The following is a 15,857-nucleotide window of genomic DNA, read 5'->3' as shown; positions in this document are numbered from 1 at the left end:
AAAGCAGAGCAGTATACTCATAAACACAACCAAGGTGAAAACCATAACAAACTGTTTTATCTTTGGTCTTAGTGAAAGGCAACAATTCTATATACTGTAACACACATGGTAGAAGAAAACTGATAGGCTAATTGTTTTTATGATTTTGTTTACGTCAGTGTGTTTGCTTGCATGTGTGAGCAGCGATAAGCACCTTCATTAAAATTATGTATCGTTCAATTTTTTTCCTGCTCCACAGGGGGAGCCAGGAAATGTAGGATCATCTGGCCTTAAAGGAGAGAAGGTAGGTAACATGAAAGGAAACGGTGTCGGTGACCTCAATAGCAGACTAGGCTTACGTAAGGTGAACTCACTCAGTACGTTGCAGAATGGGGCTTGTAATAGACTTAATGATGAGCATAATCGTAGCAGTGTGCTAATTTTAGGGCCAAAAACTGTCTGCCATAGGGATTTTACTCAGCAGGGAACTTATTAGTGAAAAGCTTAGCTTGTGAAAAACCAAAATCATTTGACATGACTGCCTGTAGGGTGCACCTTACTTATGAAATGTGAATTACCAATTTAAAAGACCCGGCCAATTTCTATCAATTTGTGAAATTCAGATGGCGTAGTGATTTTTTTTTTATTTATATTCATTTTTAAACTTGTCTGCAGGGTAACACAGGCAGCAAAGGAGCTGATGGTAAGCCGGTAAGTTGAGATTCAGTTCTTCGAAACAGAATGTCTTGCTTCACATCCAGATTCAGTGATGTTAAATGAAATGTGTCTATGGGACAGGGAAAGCCTGGACCACGGGGACCTGGTGGCAAGGATGGACAGAAAGGCACACAGGTAAGAGAGCAATGACAAACGTTTGCTGTGAAGCACAAGGTTGGATGGATTTTGGACTAAAAATAATGTAGTATGTTTATTTATTAATTCTCAGGGATAATGCACATTAATCAACATCATTGTAAAAGTAGTCTCGCTTTGCCAGATCTTCCTCCACAGTGCTGCCGACGAGGGTCTGGCTAGTCGACTCAGCATCGTGCTCTGGTTTATTGTCATTTCTTTAAACCAATCACAATCTTTATGGGCGGTGCTAAGCACCGGATAGAACTGCGGTGCCGCTGCAAAATAGCCTCGGGAAGGAACTTGTTTTGGTGGAACGTGTCATTCAAAAGTTGTTTTAGTCGTGCAACAGAAAACTCAGATTGGACAGATAGTCTAGCTAGCTGTCTGGATTTACCCTGCAGAGATCTGAGGAGCAGTTAACCATAGTCCTCATAAATCCACCGAAGAAAGAGGAAGGTAACGGAAATCCGGTTGAAAAGAGTGAAATCTGGCGGAATTTTTGTTGGCAGTGGAGCAACCAGGATGTGGAACGTGGTGGATATAGACTACTGTAAATGTGCCAGTGTTAGCCAACATGCTAATTATTTTTAAGATTTTTTTGGGGGGCATTTGGACAGTTGTGGAAAGGAAGGGGGGAGAGAGCGGAAAGTCACGCAGCAAAGGGCCGCAGGTCGGAATCAAACCCCGGGCCGCTGCGTCAAGAATTAAGCCTTGATAGATGGAGCGCATGCTCTACCAGGTGAGCTACCAAGGCTTGTTGCAACTAATTTAACATCTGGCCAACGGACAACAGTTAAAAATTAGCCTCCAATTAACTGTTGTCCGTTGGCCAGATGTCAAATTTGTCATTAAAACAACATTAAAACACACAACATGGAAAATTAGAGCTAGTATAATACAGTGTAGTATTTCTGTTGTCAATAACTACTTGATCGCTAGATGCTAATAGCTAAATATGCGTATAATATATGAGTTTCCTTCTTGGGATATTGAACATGTTCCTTATGTTGCTTTTGCGATCTATGCACAAGCATCTCACAATTACAGTACCTTCAGAAACAAATCTGTATGTGCATATTTAAAAAAACAAACACCATTTAATACTTTATCTCGTTCCATGCCACATTAATGTCATATTTATCTTTTGACAGGGAGAGCAGGGGCTACCTGGTCTTGGTCTTACTGGCCTTAAGGGTGAAAAGGTAAGCGTAGACATATGCATTTGCTTTTTGCATTCTGTAGCTTGATTGTCATGCAAACTAACCATCCTGACTCCCTGCCTTCCCCTAGGGCGAGTGTGGTCTGTGCCAGCCGGCCGAGGTTGGTAGCGGACCCGCTGGCTTTAAAATGCCTGATGGAGTAATAGGCAAGCAAGGTGAACCAGGCCTTCCAGGTCCACCCGGACATCCAGGTCTTGGAGCTGATGGCAAACAGGTACGAGATTATCTAGGGACTAAATCAAATACAATTTATCCAAAAGTACACAGACAGCTTTTTGGAATTAAAAACGTTGTTTATCTTACATTCTGTTTTGAAAGTTTGCATTGTTGCCTTGCTTGCAATGGAAGCAAAACAGTCAGATTGATCAAAAGGGCTAGAAAAATGACCCTTGCTATCCTTGCACACACAACACTGCATACTGCAAACACAAAGGGACACACAGTATGAATTGTTAGATGAGAAATGGTCAGGGCCTCTTAAGACTTTCTTGGTACCTCCTATAGATGGCGGTATGATGTTCTCTGAGCTCCTAAAGAACCCGGGACTCTTTAATCCTTGCTGCTCACTTTGCACAGATATTATATATTGCCATTTCTGTATATATTTGTTTTATTTTGCTTTATGTTATTACATTTTTTGTTATTGTGCTTTTATTGTGACAGAGGTTCAACAGTAGAAATGTATACTGCATACAGCGCCACTGTCAGAATGATCTGTCTTTATCGGAATTAATGATAGAAATTAAATTCTACACAACCAAAGCAGCGTCTTGCTATTCTATTTTGTTGCCACAGTGGAACAGATTAAGCAGCATCTGGATGAGTGAAAAGTTTGAGATGCCCTGAGGGCGAATCAACCACGATGCTTATTGTACAAATAGGATAAGGGATTCTCCTCTTACTGCAGAATTGTTGTATAAATCTCTGTTGGCTTCTGTCACCCCTCCCCTTTACATGCCACGTGCCTCTGCGGTTAGTTTTATGTCAACAGTTATTTTTACCTGAATGGAAAGGGGCTTGCACAATACTTGTAGATGACTGCACGTGTTTGAGAGTGTGCACCTGCATGTGTATCATGTTTCTGCATGCATTTGTACATCACCTTCTATTTGCTTACACAGGGCCCACCAGGTCTTGCTGGTGTAAAAGGAGAAAAGGTATGTTTACTGTCAAAGTTTATCATACATCTTGTCTATAACAAGCTGTTCTATACTTGTATTTCCACACTCTGTATTCCATCAATGACCCGAAGACAAATTCACACCACATTAAACCACCTTGATGTCTGCTGAGGAATTAAAACCAGCTAATCAATGTCTCTTAGGCACGCTCTATGTTTTTTTTTAAATAACTCACTCCTAAAATACACAAACCCAAAACAGAATAAGCTATTTAATAACCTAGAGGAGTAAAACTATTTTGAGTCACTGGTTGCCTTTGGAGAGAGTCAGACTTTTTTAAAACTATTTTGACATCTACTGGGACCAAGGACGTCTGCAGGAAAATCCCCCCACATGCTATGGACTAATATTTCAAAGGAGCCCAGGCACTCTGCTTTATTTCAGGTCACCAAGTCTGTCTTTCGGAATATTCGCATCACTTAAAAGCCCAAAAAACTGGGAAATAAATCTGCCATCAACGGAGACAGGCTATTTTAAATTACCTTGAAGCTCTCCCAAAATCACTTTGCTTGGACTTCAAAGTAGAGCCAAACCGACTGAGAGGATTTTTTAAGGCTGTAACCATTATCAGTATTTTACATTTCGATAAATCTCAATCTCAATAATAATATAACACAAATTCAAACCAGCCAATTATAATTAAAAAAAAAAGGCTTTAGTTTCATATCAACAACTCGGCTACAGAACAGATTGCAGAGGGAAGTTGATGGTTCAATCTGGAGTTTTCTTATAAACCAACACAATTTATGTTTACATTCAGTGTTTTTCACCAAAACACATTGTGTGCATCCTCGACGTCTACAACAAACGATTGATTCGTTCCTCATAAACATTTGCATAGCAGATATTTTGAATATTTTAAATACTGCAATATTTACATCCCTGTGTACTTGCTAGCAGTCTTCTTCTTAACTGCCCTTGCTGGTGCATTGCTGCGTTATCTGGCACATTACTGCCACCAACTGTTGATCAGTGTAATATTGTGTGACCAATGGTGTCCTTGTACGCTCACACGATCAAAAAAACACAAATAAAGTGGGGACCCACTCATAACAACATTGCTCCATAGCAGAATTGGTCAAAAACTTCACACGGTACCTTTAATGTAAGCATTGTGAGAGCTACAGTACATAGAGTTGACTGTCAGTGCCTCTTGTCATCATATTTCAATGTTACAAGGGTGAAAAAGGAGATCAAGGAGATGAGGGACTGAACGGAGCTCCTGGAGCCCCAGGACTGCCTGGAGAGCCTGGTCGGGATGGATTGATGGGCTTGAAGGGAGCAAAGGTACAGAGTACCTGAACTGTTAAGTCAGATCAACTTTGCTGCACTTTATTTTGCATCTGCTGACTGATTTGATAACTAACTAACTATGTATTGCATCAATGGTAAAGGGTGTACAGTATAAAATGTAGCAGCCATGTTTTCTGCACATCATCAATGATAGAGATCTAGTTGGATCTTTTTGAGTTCGTATGGATCGGGCTTTTGTCTCTGCATCTATGGAGACAACAAATGGTGATATCTTAGATGCCACTGGTCACACATTTGGACCAATGATGGTTTCCAGTTGTTAAAAATGGACACTGATTGGCTAAATGGGGGCATTATCATTATTCAATTTAAGTTAGATTTTTCCAAAAGGTTCCTGGATCATGGTTTGGATTTGTTGTGTTTTCCCAGGGTGATGCTTGTACCAGCTGTCCTTCTATGGGCACTGCAGTGGGTGATAGTGTAACTGTGCAAGGCCCTAAAGGAGAGAGAGGAGACCCTGGTCCCGCTGGGGAAGGGAAGTCTGGCAGGAATGTGAGGGAATTGTGTATTTATTTATTTATTTAATTATTTATGTACTGTATAAATACATATTATGTAAGTATTTATAGATGTACTTCTGACTAGGAAAATTGCTGATGATCATCTTACATGTTTTCTCTTCAGGGAAAACCCGGCTTACCAGGTGTGCAGGGGCCTGCTGGGTCCAAAGGCAGAAAGGTGTGAATGTCCATTTTTCACTGTATCATGTTTATAAATACATGCGGAGAATTGTGCCTTATCATGTATCACTGACGGATACTAATCTGTTTTGTCCTGTGCCCCCTGTAGGGAGACACTGGAGCTGCAGGAGTCGGCCTTCCAGGACCACAAGTAAGACTGATGTGTCCACATCTGGAGTTTTTATTTCGTCAGCTGATGCAGCTCTTCATACAAAACATACACACAGCTCCTAGGTGGATGTGGTCCTGCTGTGATCTCAGTAATAAATACCGTTTTCCTGCCTCTTAGATCTAACAATACATTCATGAAGTCGTAAATAACCATCAAAAAATAACCCTGGGCTGTTCGATCTGAAAATCCTTTGACTCATTGTGGAATCGTTATTGCTTTGTTGACACCGGGGAAGCCGGTTCTTCCTTACTACACCACTGTGAAAATATGTGAAACAACTCTTACAGTGCAAATTTCCACTCTTTGTTTCCTTCCCACCTAAACCTTCTGCCTTTCTTTTTGTTTTGTCTTTTTCATTAATGGCATAGGGTGAAGAGGGACCAAGAGGGCTCCCAGGACTTGTAGTAAGTCACTGTCATATTTCTAAAGTTGTACTTTTCTACACTCCATTTTCAGATTTTGGTCTAATCTCTTTCTTTTGTACAGGGACCACCTGGAGCCAGAGGATTGACTGGCCCTATTGGCCCAGAAGGAGAAAAGGTAGCATAAAATATAGAGGTGTAAGCCCAATGTATTGTTGCAAAATGCAATCACATGTACCTCATTTTGTTTGAAACAATGAAACCATGTGAGTGTTTTATGTTCATAGGGCTCCAAAGGTGAAGTCGGGCTTCCAGGACCACAGGGGCCTTCGGGCATTGGAGTATCAGGGCCCCCGGTAGGACCTAAATGCATCTTTTTGCATGTACATATGGGCATATAATGTCATGCTGTTATCTTGTCAAACACTGTTTCCTATTTACGTTTTCACGCACAGGGCAGAGATGGAGCCCTCGGGTCTCAAGGAGCTGATGGCAGACCTGTGAGTTGTCTTGTTCCTTCATTGTCTGAAGTGTTTCATTTGCATGTTTTTGCACATGTGCATCAACAATTTGAAGAGATGTCAAACTTGAGTTGTTGTCTCTGTGTTAGCGTCTGTTTAGACTTTTAATTTTCTTTAAGCTTCTTTGGGAATTGTCCTTGATTTAGGCATCATTTGTAACCAAGGATGTCTGCCTCGATCCATAACAGAGGCAATGTCTGCTCCCATTTCATCCTCTGTCCCCTGATCTACGCTCAGCTCACTGCCCCGCAAGCTTTCTTCTGGAACAACAAAGCAAGAGTAACTAAGTGCTTGTGTGTGTGTGTGTGTGTGTGTGTGTGTGTGTGTGTGTGAACTGTCTCCTTCTTTTGCAGGGTCTTGACGGAGCTAAGGGGGACAAGGTAAGTCTACCGTTTTATTTGGATGAAGGGATCTGGAGGGGTTTGAATATAAGGGGGTGGAACAGATGGTAATCACAAGAGATGGTTCCCCTCACTTCACTCACGCATGCACACACACACACACACACACACACACACACACACACACACACACACACACACACACATACGTGCGCTTACACACACCTGCCTCTGGCTAGGTATAGACTGGTAGCAGAGGTGACAAGTGTACTGTTGCTGGCAGACAAGAGGAGTTTCGGGGCCTTAAGAGAGAAAGTGTGTGGAACTATTAATTACCGCATTCATCAGAGGCACCAGTCCAGACTGTTACTGAGAGGTTGGGAGAGATGAAGAAGCAGTGCTTAAGGGTTGGGAGGGGTGTGAGATGTGGGACAGAAGCCCACAGTTGAAAAGAAAGTCAAGAAAACTAAGAGAGAATAAGCTAAATAGGTAAAGTTTTGCAGATGATTCAGAATCTTTATTCAGTGTATTCATATAGAGTCTGGAGCTATGTTCTGTACTGTTACATAAATACATGTTACATGAGGCACACAATGTTGGGTGAAATGCACCTTTCTTTGAATCATAGTACTATACGTTTGTTGTATTCTTAAAATACATTAAGGTTTTAGGGTCATATTCATGTAATGCAACACTTTAAGTTCATAAAGTAGTATAACAATAAACGTTCATAGCATGTCACCCCCAGCAGTTTTGAGTTTCTTTGTGAAGATTTTAGGATTTAGCAAAACTGCACAGGAGTGTCCTGAAAGCTCAAAGAGTTCCGACTTTCTTACGGTAACTAGGGCTGTAATGTTGAATGAGGACTCGGGTTTTGCAGCCTGTGCTTAAAATTGTGCAAAGACTTTCACTTCAGCTTTTTTTCATGGGGCTTTTTTATGTATATTTCAGGGTGAGCCTGGAGAGTGCAACTGCATAATCCCTGTGCACACGGGCATAGGCGGACCTGTGAGTACACACACACACACACACACACACACACACACACAAACCTAATCTAAAGAATTGTTGCCTCGCGACAGTAGACTGAATACACATTGATTTTTTTAAACATACAATCAGGGGGTTTATTATGACTCCACAGGGGGCATATTGAGAAAGATTTACCTTCATGCTGAGTTACCCACCACCCCCCACCCCCCTATCTTTCTGTGCTTTGACATTTGTTGTATTATTCTTGACATCACACTGCACTTTCTGTATATTTAGCAAGCACCAGTGGTGCTCTGATTTTGACTACCTTTGTCTTCCAGGGAGCTCCAGGAACTCCAATAAACACATGGCAGCCCGGGCCTCAGGTCTGATCTGTCAACCAGCAGTCCTGTCTGCAAGCATACCTTGCAGAGATTGTTTCAGAAAATCACAGAAACCTTCCTTTATGTTTGACTATGAATGTGTGATGTAATTTGTGGTCATGTCCTTGTGTGTCATAGGGTCCACCAGGACCTCCTGGGCCACCTGGCCCTCCTGGGCCTCAGGGTGTCAATGGAATCGAAGGACCACAGGTAGGAGAAAAGGGGCAGTAGGGTGGTGAGGGGGGTATCTCTTCAGTTCAATTCAGTATCTGCTCCATCAGCTCGGATTCAGCTACAAGCTGCTATGTAATTTCCCCTTGCGGGATCAATAAAATATGTCTTAATCTTAATCTTAGGCTTTCATCTTGGGCAACTGGGGTACTTACAAAAGGCAGTGCTTTGGCATGCTTTGCACCTTAATGGGGACGTTCATAATATGCATGTAGGAAATGGAGCAACATTTTATACTGAATGTGTGCAATATATTGGTTTGAAAGAAGCTTAGATTATCAGGATCAAGTCATAAATGCACTAACCCGTCCAGTGCTTTGAGCTTTAACCCATGTGGGAAGCAACTGAGAAAGCTTTGGGAATGTCCGTCAAGACATTAACAGTTATTTGAAGGTCCAAAGTATAAATGTGAAATAAGTATAGCAATGCTAATTTCAAGTACCAGTTTGATTAATTTCTAGAGATTGTAACTCGAGCAGACCTTCAAATAAAGTGTTACTATGATCTGTGTTGCAAGAGTCAAAGGTGTAAGAAAGACATGAAAACTGGTGATGGAAGAGGTCATGTCTTTGACAAGGGCGCATTTGTGATAATGGTTGAATGCAAAATAGCACTTTCATAAGACATGGCAGAAGAAGGAACAGGTTTGATCATTTTGACACACCTTTGGTGGAGATGGGAGTAGCTAGCCCTCGATTGGCAATAAACCAGTTCAACCTCAGTTCCTTCTTTCAGGGTATCCCTGGAAACGACGGGATACAGGGGAAACCGGGTATACCTGGATACAGCGTAAGTAAAAATAGAGAGAAAAGGAGGAGAGCCACTGCTGATTCAAGCTCTGGGGCCTTGTGTATAAATGATGCAAAAGCACAAAATGAATGCATTTATCAGGAAGTGATATTTTTTTAAAAAAAAGTTCCTGTGCTTCTACGTATGCTTTATTTGATTTTAGTTTTTCGAGGTCACACAATGATTAATTTAAGGAAACACATTAAGTAATACAAGCTTGTGATTAGTAACATTTGGCACACATTTGACATCATAAATCTAAACACAATTCCATTCAATAACAATTATAGTTGTGTTATGTGTGTAAACCTTTTGTTTGTCAAAACTCATAATTTTATTGTATCATGATTAAAGGGGTACTGTTAAAGGATGCTGCTGATGCCTGACCAAGGACAGAGCAAGTTTGGTGTGTGCCGTACAATATTAAAAATGGCAAAGTTGATATCTATTTATGGATAACTTTGGGAGTAGCTTTGCTTGTGCATATGCCTGCATATTTCATGGTGACTGAGATTTATAACTTGAAACATGAGGGTATTTTGCAAACACGTCATATGCATTTTCAGCCTGTTGTGCATTTGGACTCAGATCTGTTTGTAATCTCAGAAGGTCTCATGTGTTCTTGTGGACAAAGCTAATTTACCTTAAGTAAGTGCAACTGCAACATCAAAGGGGAGAAATGAGGTGGAGTGTTGTGAATGTATCTGTGGATTCTTACTTTATACGGTGTCAGTTTTGTTTCTTTCAAGTCTGCTGATGGCTTAATTTCATTAAAGGAACATAGATGCTGATCGCCAGTCAGCACTCAAGGAGAACTTCACCTTCAACACAGAAATTAAAGGAGTAGTTTAATGAAAGAAAGGGATGTGCTGGAAAATCAGTAGAGCACTCTGGAAACAATTTGAGACTGAACTTATAGAAGCTCTCTGTAGAAAGTAGGGCTGGATCCGAATATTTACCAATTTGGATATTCGTTCGTTGCGTAGGTATTCGATTTTCAATTTTGGGTTCAGTACTGTAATAAAGTTGAGACAGATTCAACTTTTGGAGAAACGCAACCCCGACCTCACGCTGCGGTGGCCACGGTGGTCATGTAACCGGCGAGCAGACTTGTCAGTTCGTTTTGAGGCGGTGTCAGAGTTCAGTACAGTAAACGGGAAACATCTATCGCTGTCACAAGAAAGTTTTAAAACACTGTGAGGGTAAAAAAACGAAACACAAGCACTGAACTGCTAATGAGTTTGTGTAACAGCTAACTGTTACCTGTACCAACAAGAAAGCACAGTCGTTCCGTCTCTTCTCTTTCTCTCTTTCTCCGTGAAATGAAGCTGCCTTCAAGTGCTTTCGGAATTGTCGAGATTTATAAACAATGTATAAACGATCTGATGGAAAACAATAATTGGGAAATATAAAGTCTACTTGTGCTAGATTGGGGGGTTAAATAACACAACAGGACGTCACACAAATGAGCCATTTAAATGACAATCCCTGCCCCAATTATAAATTACAATTATTTTTACAGTCTATAGAACGCACTCATTTCCGATGAAAGAATGTCATTGACAAACATCCTTTTATTCATAATGGTCAATATTGCTCCTGTGCCCATATGATTTGATCAGTTTTGGATGGCACTCAGTCAAGCAGCTCAGCAGAGAGGAGAGACTGATAGGCCTCTGCAGGCGTGCAGCTGGAGCACACAGGGAGCAAGATGCCTTAGTTTAGCCTTAATGTTCTCTTTTTCTTCCATGGTTCTGGAGGTCACTCAAAGTGGCAGCATAGCACTCAAAAGCCTCACATTTTGCTTGGCTTTGAAACACAACAATATGTTGCTCAGAGAAATCATGAAGTTGGCAATTTGCAAGTCTATAATATGGCAGAAGAGAACATTGCACAGTGACTGATATACAATTATAGAGCACCTTCTTTAGAGCAAGTCTGTTAATGCATAAAGTCTTGTGCCCGTAAAACAGCCAATAGCGGGCAGCATGAAATAGTCTTTCTAGCTAATGACTCCAGTTTGAACAATGTAAAATGGGTTTGTAATGACTAGGCCAGGTGCTATTGACACACACTCTCAGTGGAAAGGGTCCCACTGCTTTGATAGAGAGCAGACCATCTTTCACATTAAAAGGAGTTGGGCTTTTGGAGTGAGCAGTGATATTTCAGAACTCAGTATCAACAGTAGTGTAACTCCACTGTGTAATTTGTGTCAGTTTTTCTTCTTCTTTAATGCACATATGCTGCATGTGTCTCTGTGTGTATGTATTTGTATATGTGTGGGCAGAGACAGTTATGTGTGTCTGTCATGCTTTCTTGGTGCAATGTTCTACTCTTTGAATTTAAAACTTTTCTGGTTCAGACTTGAGGTCTTGAGAGACTTTAATTACAGCTTCACAGTCATTGGTTGAAATGGATACAGTGTTGTTTTTTGTGCTGTATATCTGCTATTGTTTTGTTTAACCAGTTTATATTTGTCACATATCTGTCTCTTTATGAGAATCAAGTAGCAGCATATAGTGTCAACACTGGGTTCATGTAGGAAATCGCTTTCTTTGGACCATAGAATCATACAAAACCTTTTGTTGGCGAGTGACATTTTTGACACCAAACTGAGCCTACCACAGAGAGCCTAATGGCAATAAATAGATGGTTGTTATGTGGTGCACTGAGCATAGGCCACTGTATTTTCATGTGAACATTAAGTTGGGTCTTTATAGAAAACATAATAGAAAATAGGATTTTTGTAGGAGTACTACGAAAAATGTAGACAAGGATTTACTATATAATGCACCAAAAAAATGTCTTGTAATTACAAGAGTAAGGAAAAAGAGAAGTACGGCAGTTCTGAACTGAACAGGTCCCTTGGAGGAGGGGGAAAATTCTGCAACCTCAGTACTTTATTTTGCTTTGACATTGTACTGAATGTGATGGTCCTACACAGACATATTGCTTGGAAAGGTTGTGACACTTTGTCCCATTTTTTTTCTTTTTTTTTTGCAGCTTTTAGTGATAATAAAGTGTACCCCATCTAGTGTGTGAATTTGACAGACACAGCAAATTGCAATACACATATTGTATGCCATTGCATATGTATACTTAATTTTGTACGGCACTCAAAATTCATATTGGTGTTAGGGTTATACAATAAGTTACATACAATTGGTATTAAAAGAGGTGTTGGTCACTGTCATGTCATTGTGCAATTGAGAAGTTGCAGAAGAAACCGTACTTTAACTTGCAACGCTGTCCTCAAACTGTATTTAGAGAGCATTGGGATACTTTCTTGTCGAATGTGTCAGAAAAGAGATGATTTTGACATTTAGGGTTTCCCTTAATTATTGTCTTTAATGCCAAGAAGGTAATACTAATTTTTTTTTCCGTTTCACTGCCCCTTCTCTAGAGCCTCATTGGACCACACCAGCTGCCTCAAGGAGATGTAGGAGATGGTGTTGTAAGTTAATGAGTCAAAATGCATTTTGGGGAATGGGGTTTTGTTGTATCTTATTACTATCCTTTATTTTTGGTTTGCCAGATTTTTGACATGAAAACTATTGATCAGTGCATATATTTATATGTACGCGTGTGTGTGTGTGTGTGTGTGTTCTACAACACAGGAGGGCTGTGAAGAAGGGGACTGTTCCCAAGGATCTCCAGGGGTGCCTGGAACAGCTGGTGCCAAGGAAGACAAAGTAGACCAGGGCAAGCCAGGTGTAACCCCAGTGGACAGCTGTGACAAGGTGAAATGTGAAGGGAGTTTTGTATTTAGCCAATTCTCCATATCCAGAATCTTATGAAACAATCAATAGGTCAACCAGAGAGGACTATTGGGGCCACACCGACACCAATTGGTGTTCTCCCTCCTGCCCTCAGGCAGGAGATACCGCAGCTTGCGTTGCAGCACGACAAGACTGAAAAAACAGCTTTTACCCAGCTGCTATCAGACTACTAAACTCAACTAAACACCACTAAGGTGTTTTACTATGCAAATGTGCAATACTATTTATTCATTTACAAGTGCAAAACATCACATAGTCGTACGGACAAATATTCTGCTGGAAATAATTTATTCTGTTTTTATATATATATATTCATCTTCAGTGCTCTATTTATTACACTGTTTTTATCTGTGTTTTATAAAGGAGCCATGCTCGTAATTTGGTTCATGCTTTACATTTCTGTGTTTTGCTGAATGACAATAAAAGGAATCTTAATAGCGCAGTCACTGTCTGTTATTGTGCGTTGATAAATGTAAAATGGCAATCCTTCATTTTGCATTTTATTCAAGTTTGCATGGCGTGATTTAAGTAGCTATCAGTCTGACATAATACTGTGACAGCAGTACGGCTTTACACTGATAACTTATTCTCCTGTCTGCTTTCCAGTGTTTGGAAAGACTGCAGAGAGAGCAGGCGACACAAGCAGTGGTCAGTGGACATCATTGTCATACACTAAGGACATGCGCACCCACAAACACGCACATGCATACATCCACAGAGACGTATGTGCTCATTTCTTGATTGATTTATGTCTTTCCCTCATAGGATGACCGCAGAGGGACACCTGGAATTCCAGGAACTCCTGGATCACCAGGACAAAGAGGAGAGCCAGTAAGTCTGCGTTTTTTTCATATACACACTGTTAATTTGATGCACGGGTATATGTGTATCTTTGTCCAAGTATGCATATCAAAATGACTTTACAGAGTTAAGGATCACTTTTATGTCTTTATCTTCACTACAGGGTACACCAGGAGATAGAGGCCAAGCTGGAATACCAGGAAACATGGTGAGATTCAGCCACATGAATTCCTCTTGTCAAGCCATTCCAGACAGCTCAACTGGGATTCCAGTGGAGCTTATTTATAGTAGATAAACCTGAATATTTTGCCATGATTTAATTTAGGACACATATATTCCTGTTAATGGCAAGAGTAGAAAGCTGTAAAGTTTTACTCTTATTCTGAAATCCTCATCTACTGTGTGGATGTGCCTGTAGTACATCCACACATAATTATATGCAGACATTCTTTCCAAGTACTTTGATAACATATTTCTCCAACTTGCCACTCTGAAAACTCTATTATCAATCAAAAATGTTTGAAACTATAAAGTGCATTCTAATCACTGCCTTACATTAGTCAGTCTGTACTTCTGTGAGAAAAGATATATTCGATTTCTTTCTTTCTTTTTTAATTTTAGGACAGCACCGTTGGGTTTTTGTCTCAAAGCTTTAGATTTGAAGTGACTTGAGAGGAGCTTGTGTTTGCCACTTTCCATGATTTCACAGAGACCCCTACTGGTCTCAGTGATAATGATGAACAATGTGGCCCAACACGCTAACCCTTTTAAATACTGATTTACATTCTAGGTCTCTTGCAGTGTTTTTAGTATTCATTTAATTGTCAGCAACAAGTTTAAACCGGCTTTAACCGTAGGTGTGAATTGATCGGTATCGGATGTTCCTTTCACTGTTTTCTGCCTCCAGGGACCTCCTGGTTTCCCCGGTCCTCCGGGCCCATCTGGTTTACCTGTAAGTTTAATTCACACTTCTAACTTCCTTTTCATTTATTTCCTCTCGTATTGTCCTTTAATCAGTGATCATTTAATTAGGTAAAAGTACCAATACAACAATGTAAAAAAAAAATACTTATATACAAATCTTTCATTAAAAATTCTACTCAAAGCTATAGTGCCCCCACGAGGAATTTTAAGTAATGACAATAACACTGTGGGCGCATCCACATGATACAAGCCTTCCGTGATCACGCACAGCCCCCACCCCTCCTCCACGCAGTTCAATTCAAGATTAACTTTATTGTCCCACATCGTGGGATATTTGTCTTGGGCACTTAACCCATGCTGCAGCCATAGTAAAAACAAACAACACAGACAGCATTTACAAACACCAGATACTGTACAAAACCATACAACAGACCGTACTATGGTTCTGATGGTGTATAAAAAACCCAACATGGTGTCATGCAATGCATTAGTTAAACATTGCTCAAAATAAATAAATTAAATAAATTAAAAAAGAGAGATCACAAGTACAAGAATTACAATTCTCCTAGCTGGAGTTGCTAGCAGCTAAGGAGGACAAGGAGGATTAAAAAAACATGATGGACTCTTCAGAAGAGGTAATTATCTTCACTCGAGCTTCTGTGCGGGAAAGTCACCGGACGACACAATCTTCTGAACATAGCCATACTGAGAAATACAGAGTGAGAGTTGTGTGGAGCTGATAGTCTTAATTAGCATTTGGCAATGGCTTGAATGTAACGGACGTTTATTAATATCAAAAAGTTACGCACTAAAGCTTTAAGTAAAAGTATAATCAGTTAAATGTACTTAAAGTATCAAAGTGAAAAATCCCAACAATGATATATGACATTTCATTGTTTAAACTGATGCATCAATACGTAAGATGCATTTCACTGTTGTAGGTCGAGGTCATTTTGTCTAATTTTTATACAGTTTAGTGCAGTGATTCCAAACCTACAGGTGAATACAATTCATTTTTCTCAAATGGGAGACATCACTTTTTGGTTACTGCAAACAACTCCTGCAAAAAGGTTGTAAACCACTGGTTCAATATTAAAAAATCCTATTAAATTTTAATGTAGAATCTTAATCTGAAAAGTGACTAGTAACTTACAGCTGCCAAGAAATGTAGTGGCGTAAAGTACAAATGTTTTCCCTGAAATTAGAGAAAGTAAAAGTATTCAGTAGCATTAGCTAGCAAAAGTAAAGTACAAGCACCTCAAAATTAAACAGTACTTGACTAATTGTACTTAGTTACTTTCCACCTCTGATTTGAATATTTTTATCTAATCCATTTTTTCAAACACTCATCAT

The 15,857-nt window shown here is 40.1% G+C and overlaps 1 protein-coding gene across 3 annotated transcripts in view; it reads left to right on the top strand.

Moving 5' to 3' along the window:
- Positions 1-15,857, top strand: part of col16a1 (collagen, type XVI, alpha 1) — a 129,786-nt gene that overhangs the window by 43,026 nt on the left and 70,903 nt on the right. For 2 of the 3 annotated variants that reach the window (XM_031323348.2, XM_031323349.2), the window contains 25 exons: positions 239-283; positions 655-690; positions 778-831; positions 1,986-2,036; positions 2,125-2,268; positions 3,176-3,211; positions 4,415-4,522; positions 4,919-5,041; positions 5,174-5,227; positions 5,339-5,380; positions 5,770-5,805; positions 5,888-5,941; positions 6,051-6,119; positions 6,219-6,263; positions 6,638-6,664; positions 7,577-7,633; positions 7,939-7,983; positions 8,119-8,190; positions 8,947-9,000; positions 12,404-12,454; positions 12,618-12,740; positions 13,386-13,427; positions 13,545-13,610; positions 13,744-13,788; positions 14,488-14,532. In XM_031323348.2, the coding sequence (XP_031179208.1) occupies positions 239-283; positions 655-690; positions 778-831; positions 1,986-2,036; positions 2,125-2,268; positions 3,176-3,211; positions 4,415-4,522; positions 4,919-5,041; positions 5,174-5,227; positions 5,339-5,380; positions 5,770-5,805; positions 5,888-5,941; positions 6,051-6,119; positions 6,219-6,263; positions 6,638-6,664; positions 7,577-7,633; positions 7,939-7,983; positions 8,119-8,190; positions 8,947-9,000; positions 12,404-12,454; positions 12,618-12,740; positions 13,386-13,427; positions 13,545-13,610; positions 13,744-13,788; positions 14,488-14,532 (1,524 nt within the window). The remainder of the gene's footprint in view (positions 1-238; positions 284-654; positions 691-777; positions 832-1,985; positions 2,037-2,124; positions 2,269-3,175; positions 3,212-4,414; positions 4,523-4,918; positions 5,042-5,173; positions 5,228-5,338; positions 5,381-5,769; positions 5,806-5,887; positions 5,942-6,050; positions 6,120-6,218; positions 6,264-6,637; positions 6,665-7,576; positions 7,634-7,938; positions 7,984-8,118; positions 8,191-8,946; positions 9,001-12,403; positions 12,455-12,617; positions 12,741-13,385; positions 13,428-13,544; positions 13,611-13,743; positions 13,789-14,487; positions 14,533-15,857) is intronic. The other variant, XM_031323350.2, reaches the window with a different exon arrangement.

Source organism: Sander lucioperca, chromosome 16 (genome assembly GCF_008315115.2).
Source record: "Sander lucioperca isolate FBNREF2018 chromosome 16, SLUC_FBN_1.2, whole genome shotgun sequence".
Taxonomy (NCBI): domain Eukaryota; kingdom Metazoa; phylum Chordata; class Actinopteri; order Perciformes; family Percidae; genus Sander; species Sander lucioperca.
Note: the sequence above shows the minus strand (reverse complement) of the source record. Positions and strands in the feature narration are given on the sequence as shown.